General features: G+C 39.4%; 1 protein-coding gene across 1 annotated transcript in view; it reads right to left on the bottom strand.

The window, feature by feature from the left end:
- PLBD1 (phospholipase B domain containing 1) overlaps positions 1-20,656 on the bottom strand; it is a 53,821-nt gene that overhangs the window by 22,359 nt on the left and 10,806 nt on the right. Inside the window, exons 3-6 of the mRNA XM_084877911.1 lie at positions 9,431-9,514; positions 7,912-8,050; positions 5,461-5,601; positions 4,807-4,951 (exon numbers count right to left, since the gene is read on the bottom strand). Coding sequence (XP_084734037.1) covers positions 4,807-4,951; positions 5,461-5,601; positions 7,912-8,050; positions 9,431-9,514 — 509 coding nt within the window. The remainder of the gene's footprint in view (positions 1-4,806; positions 4,952-5,460; positions 5,602-7,911; positions 8,051-9,430; positions 9,515-20,656) is intronic.

The following is a 20,656-nucleotide window of genomic DNA, read 5'->3' as shown; positions in this document are numbered from 1 at the left end:
GTCTCTGTCCGAACGTGGCCCCATTTGAATGGCATTACCATGCTGGCTGGTCTTAGGTACTAGAAAGACATTTAGAAAATTCTGAAAAGGTGCTTCCTAAATTAGGTACACATGATACACTGGTTGCAGCCAGGATGCTCCAGTACTTCTAGCCCAGTGGCCGACAAACTCATTAGTCAACAGAGCCAAATATCAATAGTACAATGATTGAAATTTCTTTTGAGAGCCAAATTTTTTAAACTTAAACTTCTTCTAATTGCCATTTCTTCAAATAAACTCACCCAGGCCGTGGTATTTTGTGGAAGAGCCACACGCAAGGGGCCAAAGAGCCGCATATGGCTCGCAAGCGCAGTTTGCCAACCACAGTTCTACCCTGCCTGGTCTCAGGGGGGCTGGAGAGGGAAGGCAGCTGGAAATCACTGGCTAGACTTAAGAGCACGTGGAGGTTATCAGCACCTGGTATAATTCTGGTATGCTTTTGACTCCCTCAGGACATTTCATGTTAGCATCTTTAAGTGAAACAATTTCCCCAAGGGTAAAGGGAAACTTATTAAAAAAGACTGAGCCTATGAAGCTACTGAATTGTTTAAATCCTTTCTAGATTAAGATGGGGTTATTGTAGTAATGCATTTCCTTGGCTGAACCACCTCTGTTTGCATGGAGTCAATTGGGGTTCTGGAGCTCATGGAGCATGAGATCGGCTTAGATAAGTCTGGGCGTGCTGGAGACAGTAAATCCTTTTGTAATACTGATGAATGTACCACGAAGGATTACTGCTGTTCCTTCTATTCCTCTGTGCTGGAATCCAATTTTGGGAGTGCTCTTCTGGCAATTCTTACTAGGTAATTATCCCGCGAGTATTCTGGTTAGGGTAACAGGAGCACATAGAAAGTCATAATGAACCGAAACCGGTTTGGCTTAGTGGATAGAACGTTGGCCTGCGGACTGAAGGGTCCTGCGTTCGATTCCGGTCAAGGGCATGTACCTTAGTTGCGGGCACGTCCCCAGTAGGGGGTGTGCAGGAGACAGCAGATCGAAGTTTCTCTCTCATCGATGTTTCTGGCTCTCTATCCCTCTCTCTTCCTCTTTGTACAAAATCAATAAAATATATTTAAAAAAAAAAAAGAAAGTCATAATGAGCTACAGTACTTTAGCAGTCATTTTTGACATTTTGTTTTCTTCTTGAACATGGATACCAATCTCCCATTCACACGTTGATTGATCATCAATAAAACATGTGGTCTGAGTCACCTGGATCAGCCTTCTAATGTTCGGTTGGCAGCCTCTCTTATCCTCCTTCTCAGGCCAGATAATTCTAAAATGCAAATCTATTAATGCCTCCACCCCTTGTTACATTAATGGTCTTGCATTGCCCTTCATTCCTTCTCTCTGGCCTTCTCCACAGTTTCTCTTGCCTACAGGCCATTGCACACACTCTTTGTTTCACATGGAACATTCTACCACTCCACTATCCCCATCTGATCGCTGGTCTAGCTAATTTATACTTGTCTTTTATGCCTCAACTTAAATTCTCTTAGGAGTCCATCTCAACATCCCCAGGCTAGCCTTTCCTATTATTTATTATACAAACCATACTTTATTATCATTGCTTTTTAATTTGCCTCTATATTTCACTGGAATGCAAGTTTTGTTAAAGTAGAACTTTTATCTGGCTTGTTCTCCATTGTAAATATTTTGCATAGCACAACAATTTAACAAAAAAATTGTTGATGAATAAATCACATAATGTTTACAATTTTATATTAGCCTCATTTTACAAATAGAAAGCAGGTTTATCAGAGTAAAATAGTTAGACTTCATAGATTGAAAAATAATTTAGCAACTGGCCACACTCTACCCTTTTCCTTTTTGGAAAGCTAAAATAAATAAATAAATAAATAAATAAATAAATAAAAAGGTCATGATATAGATAACTGACTACAAAGGTACATTGAAGTTTTAGGGTTTTTCATGGCGACCATCTTGGTAGTCAGAATTTGGCAGGAGGGTCATGCTGTATTGGAAAAATATGAATGGGTGAATGTGAGATCTTCAGATGTTCAGTATGATGGTATCTGCCATCCCAGTTAACATCAGCTTTAACTTGAGCCTCAGCCAAGTCACAAATCTTTCATGGCTTGACCTGTCTGTTCTGACTCAGCAGTTCTAAATATACTTGCCCATATCACAAAGAGCATCAGCCCTGCCTCCTTCCATTCAAAACTAATACCACGCTTTTAATCCACTTAATCTACCACGGCACTCCTCCACCAAAGGAAAACAAAGAAGCCATCCAACTCTGTTCTGGGATCAACACCTCCCATGGCACAACATTGGTGGCGAAGTCTGGTTCCATATCTATTGGATGAATCAAATGTGGCACACCCCTTCATCAACACTTGGTAACAGAAATGAGTCTACATGTATTTCATCTATATTCTTGAGAACAAAGCTGATCAGTTAGAGAAAACATGAGCCACATTGCTCCACTGGATCCTGTTAAAACACATTGGGGTTAAAAAAAAAAAAGTAACTTTTGTTCTGCCCCAGTTTAATTGCTGTAAAAATTTCTATTGTCTATATATCTACCTATTCTGGAAGGATATATATGGAAATGTTAACAGAGTCATGAGTTTCACAGGAAATCCCTCATGTCCTTCCCCATCACTGTCTTTGAGATCCAGGACTTTAAAAAAAAAAAAAAAAAAAATATATATATATATATATATATATATATATATTATTGATTTTTTTACAGAGAGGAACAGAGAGGGACAGAGTCAAAAACATCGATGAGAAACACTGATCAGCTGCCTCCTGCACACCCCCTACTGGGGATGTGCCGGCAACCCAAGGTACATGCCCTTGACCGGAATTGAACCTGGGACCCTTCAGTCCGCAGGCCAACGCTCTATCCACTGAGCCAAACTGGTTTCGGTGAGATCCAGTACTTTTAATACTCTTCTCCAGAGATTCCAAAGCAGTGCAGGTAACATGTGAACATTGCATTATATTGTAAACAAGAGGAAGCCGAAACCGGTTTGGCTCAGTGGTAGAGCGTCGGTCTTTGGACTGAAGGGTCCCAGGTTTGATTCCGGTCAAGGGCATGTACATTGGTTGCGGGCACATCCCCAGTAGGGGGTCTGCAAGAGGCAGCTGGTTGATGTTTCTCTCTCATCGACGTTTCTAGTTCTCTATCTCTCTCCTTTCCTCTCTGTAAAAAATCAATAAAATATATATATTTTTTTAAAAGAGGAAGAATATTTGATAGGTTTCAGTCTCTTGCTGTCCTTAAGTTTTGGTCTAAAGGGACACAAAAGAATCAAATCATAGAGCAAGGAGTCCTCATACCTCCTCAACACTAACACAAGTAAGCAAACTATGACAAAGATGAAATCAAAATGGTCTCAAAAGAAGGGTCAGGCGTTAGCTGGTTTGACTCAGTGAATAAAGCTTGTGGGCCAAAGGGTCCTGGATTGGATTCCAGTCAAGGGTGCGAACCTCGGTTGCAGGCTCCTCCCCAGCCCGGCACATGCAAGAGGCAACAAATTGATATATTTCTCTCTGTTTTTCCCCTCTCTCTTCTATTCTCCCCAAAAATCAATGGAAAAATATCATTGGGTGAGGATTAACAGCAACAGTAAAAAAAACACCACACACACACAAACAACAACAATAACAAACAAACAAAAAGAAAGAAAGAAGGGTCAGTACACAAGGACAGAAAAATAGTGAGTCAGCATTCCTGATAAGGTGGTGGTAATACCATCAGGAACAATAATACCAGAAGGGGCAAAATGTTCTAACAGCGATGAATAGACATGACAGCTGTAACTACCCTACAAGTTACAGAGAGGTAATTAAAGGTCAAAAGTGCCCACATCACATCCTCTGTAGACTCTCAGGTGTTTGGTAAGAATTTTCCCCTAGCCTTTGCTCATGATGCTTCCTGAAGCGGTTGCAAATATGCAAGTAAGGGGGAAATTCCAACTAGCAGATGTACTTTCTTGGGATCAAACAATGGGTTTTTTTATTTTTTTCTTGGGAAGTTGGAGGATCGGGAAACACTGATCTTCACATGGTTGGTAACGACAGTCAGTGGGAGCTGAGCAGTTGGCCTCCTTTCCAGTTAATGATACTATTCTTATCCATATTGTATTTATCTTGTCAGTATCACATTTATAAGCTTGTACATTCATTCAACAAAAACGAATTAAGTACTAACACTAGATTAGGTGTTGTGCATACTGCTATGAATAAGAGAAGCAGGGACAGACCCTCAAGGAGATAAGGCGAGCAGGATCTGTCTTGCTCATCTTTGCTTCCACAGCAGAGCATAGAAAGAGCCTTGTACTTAATAAATAACTCAGTTGCATTTATTGAAGTGAATTTTTGTCAGCTCTATTAACTAACTTTATGCCATTCTATTTATTTTTATTTTTGAAAATATGTTTTTATTGATTTCAGAGAGAAGGAAGAGGAAGAGAGAGACAAACATCAATGATGAGAGAGAATCCTTAATTGGCTGTCTCCTGCATGCCCAATACTGGAGATTCAATCCAGGCATGGGCCCTGACTGGGAATCAAACCTCTATCTCCCAGTTCAGGGGTTGACACTCAACCTCTGAGCTGCACTGGCTGGCCTATGTTATTCTATTAAAAAAGCCATATTTCTTCAAAAAGCATCCTGAAAATTAAATTTCATTAATGTTTACTAACCACTAAACACTTCTCTCATTCCAGTTACTTTGAATCACCAGAGTTTCATCCTAAAATAGTACTCAGATGTCCCTCTAAATTTGTTACCTGGGTAGCTGCTGAAAGAGAGGCGACTACTGCTGGTGTCTTTATCTTTGATGTTGAAGTCCCAGTGTTTATATATCCTGAGCATGGCTGCATATGTGTACCAGCTTGAGTGAGCAAAATAGATGTTCTCAAATCCAGGAAGAACCTATAGCCAGAATCATAGTGAATGATATAGATAACTGACTACAAGTAACATACAGATATTTCTCATAAATGATTAACAGAATTGTGACACAAATTGGCACCATCCTATACAGTAAGTGTATAGGGAGATATATATCAATAACTGATTACACGTGAAACAAGTGTATAGGATATGTCAATGCAGGTATCTATTGCTATATTTATTATCAGGAATTAACCTTTAATGTGCACAAAAAAGACTCAGAGCTATCATGCAAGATGGAAGGTTCTAGAAAGTGGGAGTGGCACGTACATCCAGCATGGGAAGAATAGTGGAAGAAACAGAGGTAACATCATGTACAGCCAATTCCATCAGTTCCTTCTAGTTCTTAAAGTCCACAATAGAGGAGCCCATGAGCTGATCTATAACTACAGCCTTAGCAGTGATGAGATGTTGACATACTTGGGTGTCATATGGAAAAAGTCTGTGTGGACCAGAACCAGGAAAAAGAGAGAGGGTGTATGTCTCACCTTGATAAGAGCAGAGCAGTGTCCCTGGTCATATCTCTTCAAAGCATCATGGCTAGAGTTTTTTGTATCAGAGAGTGCGGGAATCAGATCCAGCAGATCTCCAACAGCATTCAGGAACTGAATCTGGAATGGGGTCATAGGCTGGGAAAAGACAGAGCATGCACTTAACACTGATTTGTGACAGGTGTCATTTTCTATTGTTTCTCTCATTAGGGATCCATTAAATCATTCCCTTATGAAGGGTTTCTATGTAACAGGTACAGTAGATTTATTATAACTTACTAGAGGCTTGATGCACAAAGATTCATGCAAGAATGGGCCTCCCTTCCCTTGGCTGTCAGCACCGCCTTCGCTCTAGCCCAGAGCCACCTTTCTGCCTTTGCTCTGGCCTGGAGCCATCTTTCCACCTTCCCATGCTGCCCAGAGGCCCAAAGTGGCTAGGATGGTGCAGAACACAAGCATCCTGCCCCAGGCTGCTTGGTGCCAGTATATGCAAATTAACCTGCCAACCTTGTTGGGTTAATTTGCATACTCACTCCTGATTGGCTGGTGGGGGTCGTGAAGGTGTGGTCAATTTGCATCTTTCTCTTTAATTGGTATAGATGATTTTTTAAAATGTTATAGCTTATGAGATATTTTAGCGTGCTTTAATATCCACAGTCTGGGGAGATTCTCCCAAGCAGCAAGGCTCTCCAGTTTTTTTTCAGTCTTGGCACTAGTGATAATAATTCTTTTTGGGGCTAGGGTGGGGGGCACCATGCATTGTAGGATGTTTAACAGCATTCCTGGCCTCTAGCCACTACACATCAATAGCACTTCTCAGTTTTGACAACCAAAACTGTCTCCAGGCATTGCCCAATACCCTCTGGAGGGAAATCGCCTCTAGCTGAGAATCACTGCTTTACAGTAAAAACATTCAACTAAGATGCTTTTGATTCTGATCCTGTGTTTAACATAGAACAGACTTGACAGCATTAACCTTCAACATGAACATGAACTTTGTGCTAACTAGCCAGCATTGCTCCAGCAAGATTCAATCCACCAGAGTAGCCCAGCGATGGGCAGCTATGTACAAACTGTTTTTCTGGAACAAGTGGTGGGAGGACAAAAGACATTTTAACAAAAAAATAAAAACAAAACCCCCCAATATAGTTATTTAACTTTAAAAATTATAGGGTCTTCACTGATTTTTAAAAATTCTTTATTGTTTGCGGGGTGAAGGCGGCCGGGGAGAGGTCAGTGGGGGGAAAAGAAGATTTACGTAATATTTTAAACAATAAATAATTTAAATTAAAAATAATATTCTTGAAAGTATTACAGATGTCCCACTCCTTCTCCCCCACCCCCTATTGCCTCCCTCCATGCAGTTCCTGCCCTGCCCCAGGTCTTCAACACCCTATTGTTTGTGTCCATAGGAAATACATATATACATATAAGATTTTTGGTTAATCTCTCCCCTTGCCCCTTTCCCTCTGAGATTCATCAGTCTGTTCCATGTTCCCATGCCTCTGGTTCTATTTTATTCATTAGTTTATTTTATTCATTAGATTCCTTGTTTATTTTGATTTTTAGATTCAATTGTTAGGTATGTATTTGTTGTCATTTTATTATTCATTCATTCTTCTTCTTCTCCTTCTTCTTCTCCTTCTTCTTCTTCTTCTTCTTCTTCTTCTTCTTCTTCTTCTTCTTCTTCTTCTTCTTCTTCTTCTTCTTCTTCTCCTTCTTCTCATTTTCCTTCTTCTCCTCCTTCTCCTCCTCTTCCTTGTCCTCCTCCTCCTCCTCTTCCTTTTCTTCTCTTCCTCTTCTTCCTCTTCTTAAAGAATACCCTTCAACATTTCATGTAATACTGGTTTGGTGGTTATGAACTCCTTTAGCTTTTCCTTATGGAAGCACTTTATCTGATCCTCAATTCTAAATGAGGGCTTTGCTGGGTAGAGTAATTTTGATTATAGGTCCTAGCTTTTCATCACTTTGAATATTTCTTGTCAATCCCTTCCGGCCTGCAAAGTTTCTGTTGTGAAATCAGCTGACAGTCTTATGGAAGCTCCCTTGTAGGTAACTGCTTTTCTCTTGCTGCTTTTAAGATTCTCTCTTTGTATTTAACCTTTGAAATTTTAATTATGATGTGTCTTAGTGTGGGCCTCTTTGGGTTCCTCTTGTTTGGGACTCTCTGGGCTTCCTGGACTTGTAAGTCTATTTCTTTCATCAGGAAGGGGAAGTTTTCTGTCATAATTTCTTCAAATAGATTTTCAATATCTCGTTTTCTCTCTTCTCCTTCTGGCATCCCCATAATGCCAACGTTGGTATGCTTAAAATTGTCCCAGAGGCTCCTTATGCTATCTTCATATTTTTTGATTACTTTTTCTTTTTTTGCTCTTCCGATTGGGTGTTTTTTGTTTCCTCATATTTTTCATAAATCTTGAATAAATTATAGTTTCTTAAAAATCTTACCGTTTTCCCTTTTAATATAGCCTTCTTCACTACTCCTAGATGCAGCCCATCCATTTGTGTCATTACATAGCCTGTATGTCTCCAAATTGGATCATCCTGATAAGATCTGACGTTATTCCGTGTCCACTGTTCTTGCTTCCTGAAAGACAAATTAGATTTGTACTATAGGTCTCTATGGTTGCTCATCAAAAGCTAAGTTAAATCCAGGAATTTAGTGATAATATATTCAGATAATTATGGTAGTATAATTTAAACACTGAATCTTGTAACACTCCTGATAGTCTTTAAAAGACTATCAGGGAAAATCTGAAATGATTTTTAATTCCCCCTAGAACTATGACTCTTTCTTTAGAGTTTCTCAAAGCTCTCTCTGGAACCAAAACACGGGTGTAATGTCTTTCTATCTGTGATACTGAGACCTAAGAAAGTCAAAGATAGACAGTCCAAACTCATTCATATAAAATTATAACATCTCATTAAATCAGTAAGGATAAGTTTACTTTGGTATAAACAGGAGATAAAGTTAAACTACAGGAAAAAATAAAAACTCCTAAGGGCTGGATCATTTGTATATGTTTATTTTTCATTTAGATCATTTTTATAGTTTCTGCTTCATTCTATTTCAATTGTTGCCAGTAACTGCATCAATGCCTCTGTCCTGGCATGCTTAGAAAAAAAACAAAACAAAACAAAAAACACCTTGTTTTTTATTGTATCTCTCCTCTTTTAGTTCTCTGCCCTTCATAGGGGATGATTTAACATAACTGTATACTGGAAGTCATTTCTGATTTGTTTAAGTTGCCTCTAGATCATTTTTTTTTTTTTTTTTTAGAATATAATGTTATTACTTCATGGCATCTAGCCCAGTGGTTTTTAACAGATGCTCTGTAGGACTTTAGCAGGCAATGAAGACGTTCCTTAGTGTATAATTTGGAGGGCCAAAATTATACACTAAGCTCTTCTGAGCTCTTCTATCCCCAAATTAGTTTCATAGCTTGTCATCCCACAAACATATACATTTTCTGAATATTGATCATTATTAGCCTTCAGAAAATTGCATTAAAGTGGAAATATTCTCAGAGAATGTTAAGAATTAAGACTTTAGATATGAGCTAACACTCCAGCTCAGATTAGACACCCGGCTGGTGAAAAGGAAACGTCTTACAGAGGGAGAAGGAGGAATCCCTGCAGGAAAGAGAGGCTCCCCACCAGGGAGGGAAACAATCCAGGGATTTGACTTTGCCGCTTTTCGCTGATGGTGTCCTCCCCGAGCTGTGCCAGCAATCAACAATGTGATATTTAACCTGACCTCCAAAAGGGCCCAAATTACAGAGCATGTTGTCTGCAATCAGTTTTCATGCTATTGCCAAAAGGTAATTAACCTCACTACAAGAACAACTCCAGAGTCCTGCCTGAGAGACAGAAAAAGAAATCGGCAAAGAAAAAATCGCTGTTTGAAATGACACATCCACATCCGGCAGCCTTATAATGATGAGAAGAGAAGAGCTATTATACATACTTCATGAACTTCTGCACTTTATTCGCCATGGAAGGTGCCTTAATCAGCTGTGGGTAGAGGTTTATGAAGTGGTCATATACGTGCCTGAAAAGAAAGACCAAAAATGGTTACATTTCTATTTTTCTTCTTGGATTTCTCCATCATAATCAATGACCCAACCTTTTAGCTAACTAGGATGTCCCTTGTTGCAAACCTCTAATATTTTTTTTTTAAATAAATGAAACACAGTTTAAAATTGGGAAATATTGCCAATGTATAAAAAAACATAGAATATAACAAACACTCAAGTATCCATTATATAATCACTCTATTTGGCCATATTTACTGTATCTATATTTTTCATTATATAATTTACTTTTTATTTGCATTTATTTTTTATTAAATTTATTGCTGCATATATTAAAAAAATAAACATTAGATGGACTTGAAGTCACTGTGCACTTTCTTGGAACTAATTACTCTGCCTTCTCCCTAGCGGTGACTACAATCCTGAATCAGTGATTTATTATGCTATGATGTTTTTATACCATCACTACATATATTATATGTATCCATAAATAATGTATAGTATTATTTATTATGGTTCAGAACAAAGTATAAATATGACCATATTATCTATCCCATTAACCTGTTGATTTCTCTCAATATTACATTTTTAAAGAAATATCTATGTTGTCATCTTCAGCTTAAATTTATTCTTTTCATCTGCTGGTAATATTCCATGGTATGACTACTATAACAATTCATGTATACATACCCATGATGGACACTTAACTCGTTTTTAATTTTTCACTATCATAATGTATCATCAAATATTGCTGTAAAAGGTCTCTTTTAACACACTTGGATGTTGTTCTAGGCTACATATAATATATAAAAGTAGAACTGCTGGGGGAAATAGTCTAGGTATCGATAGTGACTAGATATTGACAAGTTGTTCCCCACAGTGACTGTTCCAACTGACATTGCCACCAGCTACATGTTAGACTTCTCCTTGCTCCACAGCCTCTCCAACATTTGATATGGTCAGATCTCATTTTCAACAATTTAGTGGGTTTTAGATGGTTTCTTCTTGTTTTAATTTCCATTCACCACAGGACTATTGGATATTTGGTATTCCTTACTTTAAAAACCACTTTAAAGAAGTTAAATGTCTCATATGCAGTATAGTAAACATTTTTATTGAGATACAATTTACATGTAACATTGTGTAAGTTTAAGGTATATAACATATTGATTTGATCTACTTATATATTACTAGAGGCCTGATGCACCCTCTCCAATCCGGGATTCCCTCAGGGGATGTCCGACTGCCAGTTGTTGGACATCCCTCTCATAATTCGGGACTGCTGGCTCCTAACCACTCACCTGCCTGATGGCCCCTAACCACTCTGCCTGCTTGCCTGATGCCCCTAACTGCTTCCCTGTCTGCCTGATTGCCCCTAACTGCCTCTGCTTGCCTGCCTGATCTCCCCTGACTGCCTCTGTCTACTTTCCTGATGCCCCTAACTGCTCTACCCTGCCAGCCTGATTCCCCTAATTGCTCTCCCCTGCTGGCCTGATCTCCCTAACTGCTCTTCTCTGCTGGCCTGATCACCCCTAACTACCTTTGCATTGGCCCCGCCACCATGGCTTTGTCTGGATGGATGTCCAGAAGACATCTGGTCTAATTAGCATATTACCCTTTTATTAGTATAGATAATATGATTACAATTGTGATTTTAGCCAACACCTCTATCAGGTCACATAATTATCACTTCTTTTTTTGTAATAAGAACAATTAAAATATAGACTTTTAGCAACTTTGATGTGTATAATACAGTTGACTATACTCACTATGCTGTGCCTTTGATCTCTGAAACTTACTAGTATTTATCTGCTAGTTGCAAGTTGGTCCACCTAACATCTTACAATTAGACACTTTTAATTGATGAAAATAATCCATTAACATTTATTGTAATTTTTGTATATTTGGATTTATTTCTACACTCTTGTCTGTTTTCCACTTACCATCCTTTTGTTTACTCCCCACCTTTTATTTTTTTTGCTTAGATAATATTTTCATTATCTTTCTCTTTACTTCTATTGATTTAGAAGCTGCAAAATGTATTTCTATTCTTTCAGAAGTCATTGAAATTTTAAAAACCATTCATAACTATTCATCTCCTTATAAAGTCTAAGTGAATTTTATATTTCTCTCCTCCTCCAAACATAATGCATATTGCAGCAAGCTTTAACTGCCTATTGACATCCCCCATCATATTATTATTCAAAGATTTAGGTTTGCTTCTTTCAGTTAAAAATATATTTCTATTTAAATTGTTTACCAATTTTTAACTTTTAAAAAAAAATCTTACCCAAGGATATGTTTTTATTGATTTTGGAGTGAGAGGAAAGGAGGGAGTGAGAAGGGAGGAAGAGAGAGAAAGAAACATGGTTGCCTCCCATACATGCCCCAACCAGGGATTGAACCTGCAACCTATGTGCCCTGACCAGGAATTGAACCTGCAGTCTTTTTGGTGTACTGGAGAATGCTCCAGCCAACTAAACCACTCAGTTGGGGCTCTAATTTTTAACTTTTACAGTAAAAAATTTTATTCTTTGTTTAGTGGAAATCTGTGGGTGGTCAAACATTTTCCTTTATATGTTTGAAAATACCCTTTGGGACCCAAAGTCTTTGTTAAAAGGTTCTATGAAATTACACTGGAGTGTGTTCACGATAGTATTGTTGACTTTTTCTTAGTATTCAATTTGTATACTTTCCAACTTTGGTGTGCAGGCATCTTTATTTGTCTGAGCCCTTCCCTCCCCCTTTCCCTTAGTGCTTCCCTCCGACTCCCTGAGAATTAGATCTCAGAGTGACTTTGGGGGACTTCTTTCCTACGGACTACTGCAGCTGTGTCTGTAATTGAACGGCACATGGATGATTTGGTTCTAGGTTTCCTGACCCTCTTCTCCAAGCTCATGGTTTCTTATAAATCTGTAAGTTAGGATGCACATTAACAGAGGTTATTCTATGGTTGCCTAGTTTATAAGCAGGCAAAAGTAGCAAGGGAATGTCTGCTTCCCAGCCGTGACTCAGCTCACTCAGCACCGAGGCCTTCCTCCAACAGCAGGGGCGGCTGCCTTTGCCTGTTTCAGAACAAGGCCCGGGATCCATACTTCATCATTGTTTTCTCTTCCACTTCTTGGTCAAAAGATGCTTAATCTATCTGTATTTCTCTTTCTATATATTTCATCTCTTATTTGCTGTAAGTTTGGAGCAAATTCAGTCAAGTTGTGAACTCCTTATACAAGGAACTTAACTCTTGTTTATGTCTATTAGCCTATGGTAAAATTGGTTTCCTCAGAATCCATTTCATTGCAGTTCCAAGAGCCTACTGATGACCTTAAGTACTTACTATAGTTTGCAGAACTGAAACTGATAGAGAATATAATTTTATTGCCAGTTCGGTAAACATTAAAATCCTTTGAACTCTTATATTTTATGGTCCTCGAATTCAGTAAACTTCACGAGAGCTTTCCCTTCAAATTATTTGTAAATGTATTTTTTTTAAATTGAATGATTGCATTGAACTTTGGTTTATGTATCTTTTATACTGCCACGTCTAGTCTACGATCAAGTTGGTCACTTTTCCCTGTCTCCCACCTCTACAACTGGAGGAGAGAATGTCAAAAAAACTAGACAGGTGTGTGGGTGACAAGGAAGGCCCCTCTGCCCTGGTATCACACTTCAGGTGAATGAAATGCAGAAATTCCAAATGAATTTGATGACTTGATGTAGCTGCTTAGGGAGGCTACAAACCTATAGTATCGCACTCCAAGATTGCATGGGGAAGTAGAGATGGCTGTCTGGGCTTCATGAGCCAAACATAGTACCCTTAAACACCTCAATGAGTTTTGGAGCATAGCCAAATGTGTGTGTGTGTGTGTGTGTGTGTGTGTGTGTGTGTGTGTGTGTGTATGATCTAGGCTCTAGGGTGAAATAAGTGGACACTGGGAGCTAATGGACCTGATTGGGCTGAGGACTTCTACTTATGGTGAAAATTGCAACCCCAAATGGCACTGTTATGCAGCTGGAGACCATGAAATCTTCATCGGATGTCAGATAGGGAAACATCTAAGCCGAAGACTAAGTGAGATTGTTTCACTTGGGTGGATGCCAGAGAATGACACAGGACACCCACTGATTACTCAACTCCCCCTCCCTCCAAGAAGCATTAGTAAGACCAATCCATTCTGGGGAAAAGTAGAAAATTCTGAATTGACTCAGCTGAAATGATAAATTATTTTGTTTATATGGAATGACTATGGTAACATTTTTCTAGCTATCAGCAGGAATGGGCCTTTTAAAATGATTTATGTGAAAATCAAATTATATTTCTTGGAAAAAGAAGAATTTGTGGGCTATTGACTTACCATGCTCTCTCAGGTAAGGAAACAAAAAATTCATACTTTTTACTCAGGGTCTTCCTGCCTAGCTCCAACCAGAGTTCCAATCCTCTCAATTTTTTTCAGTCTATTTCAACACAGGGCAGTGTTTCTCAACTGGAGTAACTTTTCCCTCCAGTTTGGCAATGTCTGCAGACATTTTTGGTTGTCACACTAGGAGATAAGATGCAACTAGCATCTAGTGGGTAAACATCCTACAATGCACAGGTCAGATCCCACAACAAAGAATCCACCCAAAATGTCAACATATAATAAACAAGACAGATGGAGATATGGGAGGGTAACTGGACTAGAACTACTGACAATTTTTCTTTTCCTTTCCTTTTTTTTTTTTTTTTTTAGCGGAGACTAGATTTTCCAATTCTGATATTCAGGGCAGGGGAAGTGAAACTTCTACCCTGAGATCAGAAGTGGAGGCCTTAAATGATGCTGCTCCATTCAGGGCCCTGAGGAATATAATGCACTTGCAGGCACCTCGGGGTGAGTCCCTTCTCTGATCCCTGGGCCTGGGATCATACACTATTTTTTTTTTTTTTTTTTGTGTGTGTGTGTGTGTGTGTGTGTGTGTGTTTTAAAATGTTTTTATTGATCTCAGAGAGGAAAGAAGAGGGAGAGAAAAATAGAAACATCAGTGATGAGAGAGAATCATTGATTGGCTGCCTCCTGCATGCCCCACACAGGGGCTTGAGCCACAACCTGGCATATGTCTTGACTAGAAATCACGAATGACCCGTGACCTCCTGGTTCATAGGTTGATGCTTACCCACTGAACCACACTGGCAGGGCTGAAAACACAGGCTTTAAATTATGACTAAAGCTTGACTCCACTACATCTAGGCTCTGTGACCACAGCAAGATTGCTAATTTCTCCATATTATGAATTCTCATTGATTAGAGCTAACACTAATATCTATGTCATAGAGGTGTTAGATTTAGTTTCAGCTCCTGTGGTGTGTAAAATCAGTAAATTTCCTCCTAAGTTGGATGAAACTTTGCTCATCTTTACATTTCTCACACAAATTCTTACATGAGAATCATGAAGACACCTGTTCCCCCACTTTTCCTGAATCTTTTTGCATTATGTTAATACCACATTATTTAGCTCTCACTTGTCATCTGCTATCTCCTGTTTTTTAATTGTTCTGACTTCCTGAATCAGAGACCATATGGGGCTTCTTTAGTGTCTTCCATAGAGATGAATTCATTTGAGTGTGTGTGTGTATGCATGTGCATAAATTCTGCAACTGGATACCCTAGTTTCCAACCCTAGCTCCGTGACTTTCATATCAAAATATGGATATAATAATGATAAATACTTCATAGCATTATTGTAGATTAAATAATTTAACATGTGTAAAATGCTTGAAAAGTGCCTGGTATATTTTAAATGCTATATAAGTGCTAGGTATCATCATCATCATCATCATCATCATCATTTTGTGGTTCATGTTAAGTTCCAGTTAATTACTAATTGATGGGTCTATTAATATCTTTGAGGGTGAGACTGTGTCTTACTTACCTTTCCTTTGCCCAGAGCCTTGACCTGGAAGCATATTCAGTTTCTAACATAGAAAGGGCAAGTTGGAAGAGATTCTTGAGCTATTTCTTGGTGGTAGGCCAAACACAAACAAAGGTACCACCGTTGACTACTTTCTTTATTTGTGCTATAATTTTGCTTACAGCCTCTTTTACTCATAGTTTTAGCAACTGTTGTGCCAACATATAAACTTAAAAGGAGTCATATTTGAAGAATATACTTAGGAACTAACTTCCCCCTACCTTTCTCCCTACCCCCAGAGCCTGGTACAGGTAGTGTAACAACTATTTGTTGCAGTGAATTGGCTCATGCTTACTGGGCAATTCCAGAGGTCATTTCAGCAGCCACTTCAGCAGCACAAAAATCAGCCACTAGAGCAGACCACACCCATTTTATTTTTAATAAAATGAGCCATGATTCCAGAAAGGTTTCATGACTCATTTTATTAAAAATTTTATTAAAAACCAATCTATGACTATTTAGCGGCCTTTACACCATGAATAAAACATCAGGGATTCTGAATTCAGAACTCGTAGGGAACCAGGCCACAAAGTTAAAAACAAAGGAAGAAGCTCCGTTTGTTTGGTCCAGGTTGCTAGACTCTGCAATGCATGGAAATATGTAGCTCGCACTTCTGATTCATCTCCAACAAAATTGGAACAGCAACAAGATTCAATTAAACCTAACAAATGTGCAATTAAATAACTGCTGGGGCAGAAGCACTGGGCCAGGTGTCTGTGGGTATACAAAGAGGAAAAAGATAGGGACCGTGCCCTCCAGGCACTAAAAGGTGGTGCGGGGAGAGATGGAGCTCTGATTCAGTGGGGATGGGATCCGAAGCTTCGTCAGGAAGATAGGAACTGAGATGGATTTGAGCACTGTTTCAATTGGCGGAGATGGGAGAGGTAGCATCTGGCTCTCAGGAATCATGGTTGGAAGAGTTGCTGGGAAGAGGTTGGTGAGAGGCAGAAGGGGCTTCATAGCACAACCCAGGGGCCCATCTGGAACGAATGCTTACATGTGTGTAAGGTTAACAGCTTGCAGGGAGTGACTCCTCAGGAGATCGGTTAGGGTGGGGACAGTGGAAGAAGAAGGAGAAAAGAAGAGAGCAAGAGGGGCAAGACAGTGAGAGAAGCCTTTAAAAATATCTAGTGCCTACTCCAAGCTGTGGTCCAGCCAAATCTGCTGCTGCTGCTGCATAGGATGAGAGAAGTCATAAGAGCAGCACAGGTATATGGCCTTGAGCTGCACAAACAATACAGAGGGCTGGGCCCAGGACCAAACTGTTACCTGGAAGTGTTGTAAAAATTCAAGGAGACAACAAATTACTGAACACTTCAAAGAAAATGATTGGGGATGTGAGAATATTTCTTTGTGTGTTCTCATTTGGTCTCTCAAGCATGTCATAGGTTGAAAAGAGCAAATTATATCTTTGGGGATGGGTAGACCACTATCTTTATCTGAATATCTCAACAGTTCACCCCACAATATCCAAATTCTCATATATACCCCCTCCTGCCAAGAATCAGAAGAATCTAAGGAACAGAACCCCATCTTAAATGTGGCCAGGTGGGGGAAAGAGGCAGCCCTGCACTCCCACTGAGCAGCTTTCCAAGCTGAGAGGGAAATGAGAAAAGATGGCTCTTTCCTTTGGCCTCTGACACAATCCCCCTCTCACCCCATCCCCAGTTAAGGCTTAGCAGCTCTTGCTCCAAGGCTGTGTCTTGATATATAGAGTCCATCATATTTGGCAAAGCACCACAAGTAACAGTCCCCAGCAGTATATTATATGGTCTAAGTTGATCAAATGATACTTGTATATGAAGGTGCTATTACTTTGCAGACAACTGCCCATGTGTAGCTGAAAACAAGCCAGCAAACAGGCATGTCTCTGCTCATCTTTAAGCTGCTTTGTTTTTTTTTAAAAAAAAAAAAAGACTGAAAAGTGTGGGAGCAGACAGGAAGGCAAGACCAACCAGGAAGCAAAAGTAACGCAGCATCCATAGACTTCCACTAATTTAAAGACTTTAAAAGTCCTGAATTTGAGTTGGTCCAAAGGTTGTGGGTTATTGTTAAGCTGATTAAAAGTCCTGAATTTGGATGAGATTAAAGATGGTGGTGTTGTAAGTGAACCTACACTGACACTTTCCCAGGACCAAACTGGAAACACTACTAAAATACACGAAAGCCACCCTGACAAACAGAAAGCCTAACCTGTATTCTGTCTCTACTATTGGTTCTGTGGCTTCCAGACAGTTGACATTGAAGTTCTTCTGCTTTGCTTCAGAGAATGCTGGGGACCTTTGCTCAGAGGAAGCCACAGTGCCTCTCCTGCTCAGTCCCCAGCATGGGCTGTGCAGCTGGACTGCTGGCGGCAGGAAGTCCTTGCTGGTACCTTGGGCCTTGGAGTCACAATCCCATGAACCCTTCAGCATCCCCTCTGTCCTGTCCATCCCCTCTGTCCTGATGGAGCTCTTGTCACTGTGATCTCAGCTTCTTGATTCCATTTGCACATCTTCTTCCTTCAAAATAAACTCTTGGGCATCAGGAAGTATGATAAGCCTTCATCTCCTGGACCATGTCAGCAGAGGAAGGGAATCCCCTACTCTCCCCTCTTTCCCAGCCCATTGTCAGGTCGACCCATTGCCAAGGGTCTGTTTTAAGCATGCTGGGTCACACCCACTAGTCTGAGTTTTAAGCTAGGCATAAGGCAGGTCCTTTAAATGCATGCTGAATGGGAAATACCCCTACTTATTTGACTTTTCAGTAAAGCATTTAGAATGCCAGCCTCTGAAAAGTAGTTTATGGGAAATACCCTTCTAAAGAGAGTTTTGATTGTAATTCTTCCTCTTCTTCCTTCTCTTTTTTCTTTCTTCCTTCCTTCCTTCCTTCCTTCCTTCCTTCCTTCCTTCCTTCCTTCCTTCTTTCCTTCCTTCCTCCCTTTCTTTCCCCCTCCCTTCCCTTCTCCCTCCCTCCTTCCCTTCCTGCCTTCTTTTGTCTTCCTCTACTTTCTTTTTCTCTTTTTCTACCTCCTTCAAATATGCAAATACTGACTTCTCTCTTCCTTCCAGCCCCTTTAGTTCTTTATCATGCATCTTCCTGCTCACTAGCATCTCCTGTTCAATGAGATACATCAGAGTCTTTACAGAGCAGTAACCCCTCAGACTCTTGGTATCACATGAGAAACCCATCCTTGAGCAGGTAGGGAGAATTTTCAGTCACAAATACAATACCAAGATGAATAGAGAAGTCGTCTTTCATATTCAAGGAACCACTGAGCATTCTTAAGCTTGAAATAGTGGTCAATGACCTTCGCATGGGCTTCCATCCAAAGCCTTCCACAGTACAGCCCATTTGCCTTTTAACCCTGTTGCCCTCTGCTGGCTCAATTGGAGCCTCTACTTCTCGCCCATTGTAAACTCAATGTATGCATTTCAGACTCAGTGCCTTTTTTCTCAGTACTCTGTTCTGTAATTTCTGCCCAGATGATTTCTTCTTTCTTCCCAACCAAGCCAAATGGTTCTCATCTATCAAGCGCCAGACCTACAACTCACTCCTTCCACAAAGCCTCCTTTGACTGCTCTGTCCCACTGGGTGCCTTCCTCTGGACTCCGGTGGTTTAGGACTAAAGCACTCTTTTCAGGTTGTTCTGTGCAGCAGGAATGCTGCCAAGAGTTTCCCAACTCTTCCTTAAGGACCAGCATTGACTGAGATTGCTAGGCTGGTCTCTCCCTCACTCCTGACCACGCCTCCACGGGCTGCAGCTACTGGTGGGAAGGGAAGGCTGACTCTGTTGCCAGATCCTCAAAATGGATTGCAGCATGCAGGGAGTTGTTTATTTGTTTTGATCTTAAAAGACTGGCTTATACACATGGAATTGTTTTGGAAAAGACATGGCAAAAGGCAAAGCAAATGAAGCAGTTACTGAATAGTAGCTAAGTGTTTTTTGTTTGTTTTTAAGAAATAAGATTTTAGTAACTAAAAGTTATTTACTAAAATAGAAGTTTTCAAAAAGTTATTCATAAAATGGCTTCTTTTCTTATGGATGTTACTGGCAAATAGGTTAAGAATAAGGGTGAAATCATAAGGTCACCCCTAAAAGTGAAATGTTAAAGCATGTTTTCCCTGAGATGTAAGAGTTTCAGAAGTGCCACCTTTGTCAGAACCTTCTCGGTCACACTCCTGAGCTCTCTAGTAGGGACCCCAATATCCAAGGCAGACATGCTTATCCTCACAAGTCTCCGAGTCTTTTCAGAGCAGTAACCCCTCAAACTCTTGGTACCACACATTCGAGAAACCCATCCTTGAGCAGCTGCTGCCTTCAAATCGAATAGTTAAAGAAAAACAATTTCCCTTGCCAATCCATTATGTCTACCAGTCATGTGTTCATCTAATATATTAATATTCCCACAGCTTCAGTCCAAATTATTTCTCCAAAATTGCAACTCAAACAATGTAAGCAAACGAGTGGATACACGTGAGTAAAGATTTGAAGTAAAGTGTGAAAAGTTCAGATTCATACATGTATAACAGTCTTAAACATGTTTTAAAAATCTTACCCAGTTTATAAGTTTTTATACATCTCTGAGTAGTATACTATATGAAGGACACTCCAATGGCAGGGTAACAAAAATTTGGTATAAAAATTAAAACAGGAATTTCTACTTTAAATTATAAAAGAACAGCCAGAACCCAATAACTAGTCAGTTTACATTTGATATAATCTCTAGAATGCAGAAACAGATTAAGATCGTCATTGCACTTATTATGACTAAGGCGGTAACAGTGCAAAATAAGGTTTGGTTAAGCTGCACTCAACAATCTAGGTCACAGAGAATAAAAAAAAGAAAGCCAACTCATCAAGACTCTTTATATCAGAGAAAGAATAAAGCTTGATTAAATAGGTTACAACTTTCTTTTCCTTAAAGAGCTTTTCTCTAAAAGGGATGGGTCCTGATTACATTATCATCAACTACATTTTTGTTGTTTTTATAAGACAAAGGAAGGACACAAGAATCAAGTAACAATAGAACTGGAAGGAACATTTATGTTAGACATTAAAATTTTAATTTAAAATCTCAACGTATTTCAAAGTATTGTTCTAAAACTGTTGAAAATAAATGCTATCACAACTTTTAAATTTTTATTTACTGATTTAAGAGAGAGGAAGGGAGATTTGTTGTTTCACTTTTTATGCATTCATTGGTTGATTTTTTAAAAAAAATATATTTTTATTG

The sequence above is a fragment of the Pipistrellus hanaki genome, assembly GCF_964339955.1.
Source record: "Pipistrellus hanaki genome assembly, chromosome: 3".
In the NCBI taxonomy this organism is placed as follows: domain Eukaryota; kingdom Metazoa; phylum Chordata; class Mammalia; order Chiroptera; family Vespertilionidae; genus Pipistrellus; species Pipistrellus hanaki.
This window is presented reverse-complemented; position numbering and strand designations above follow the sequence as displayed.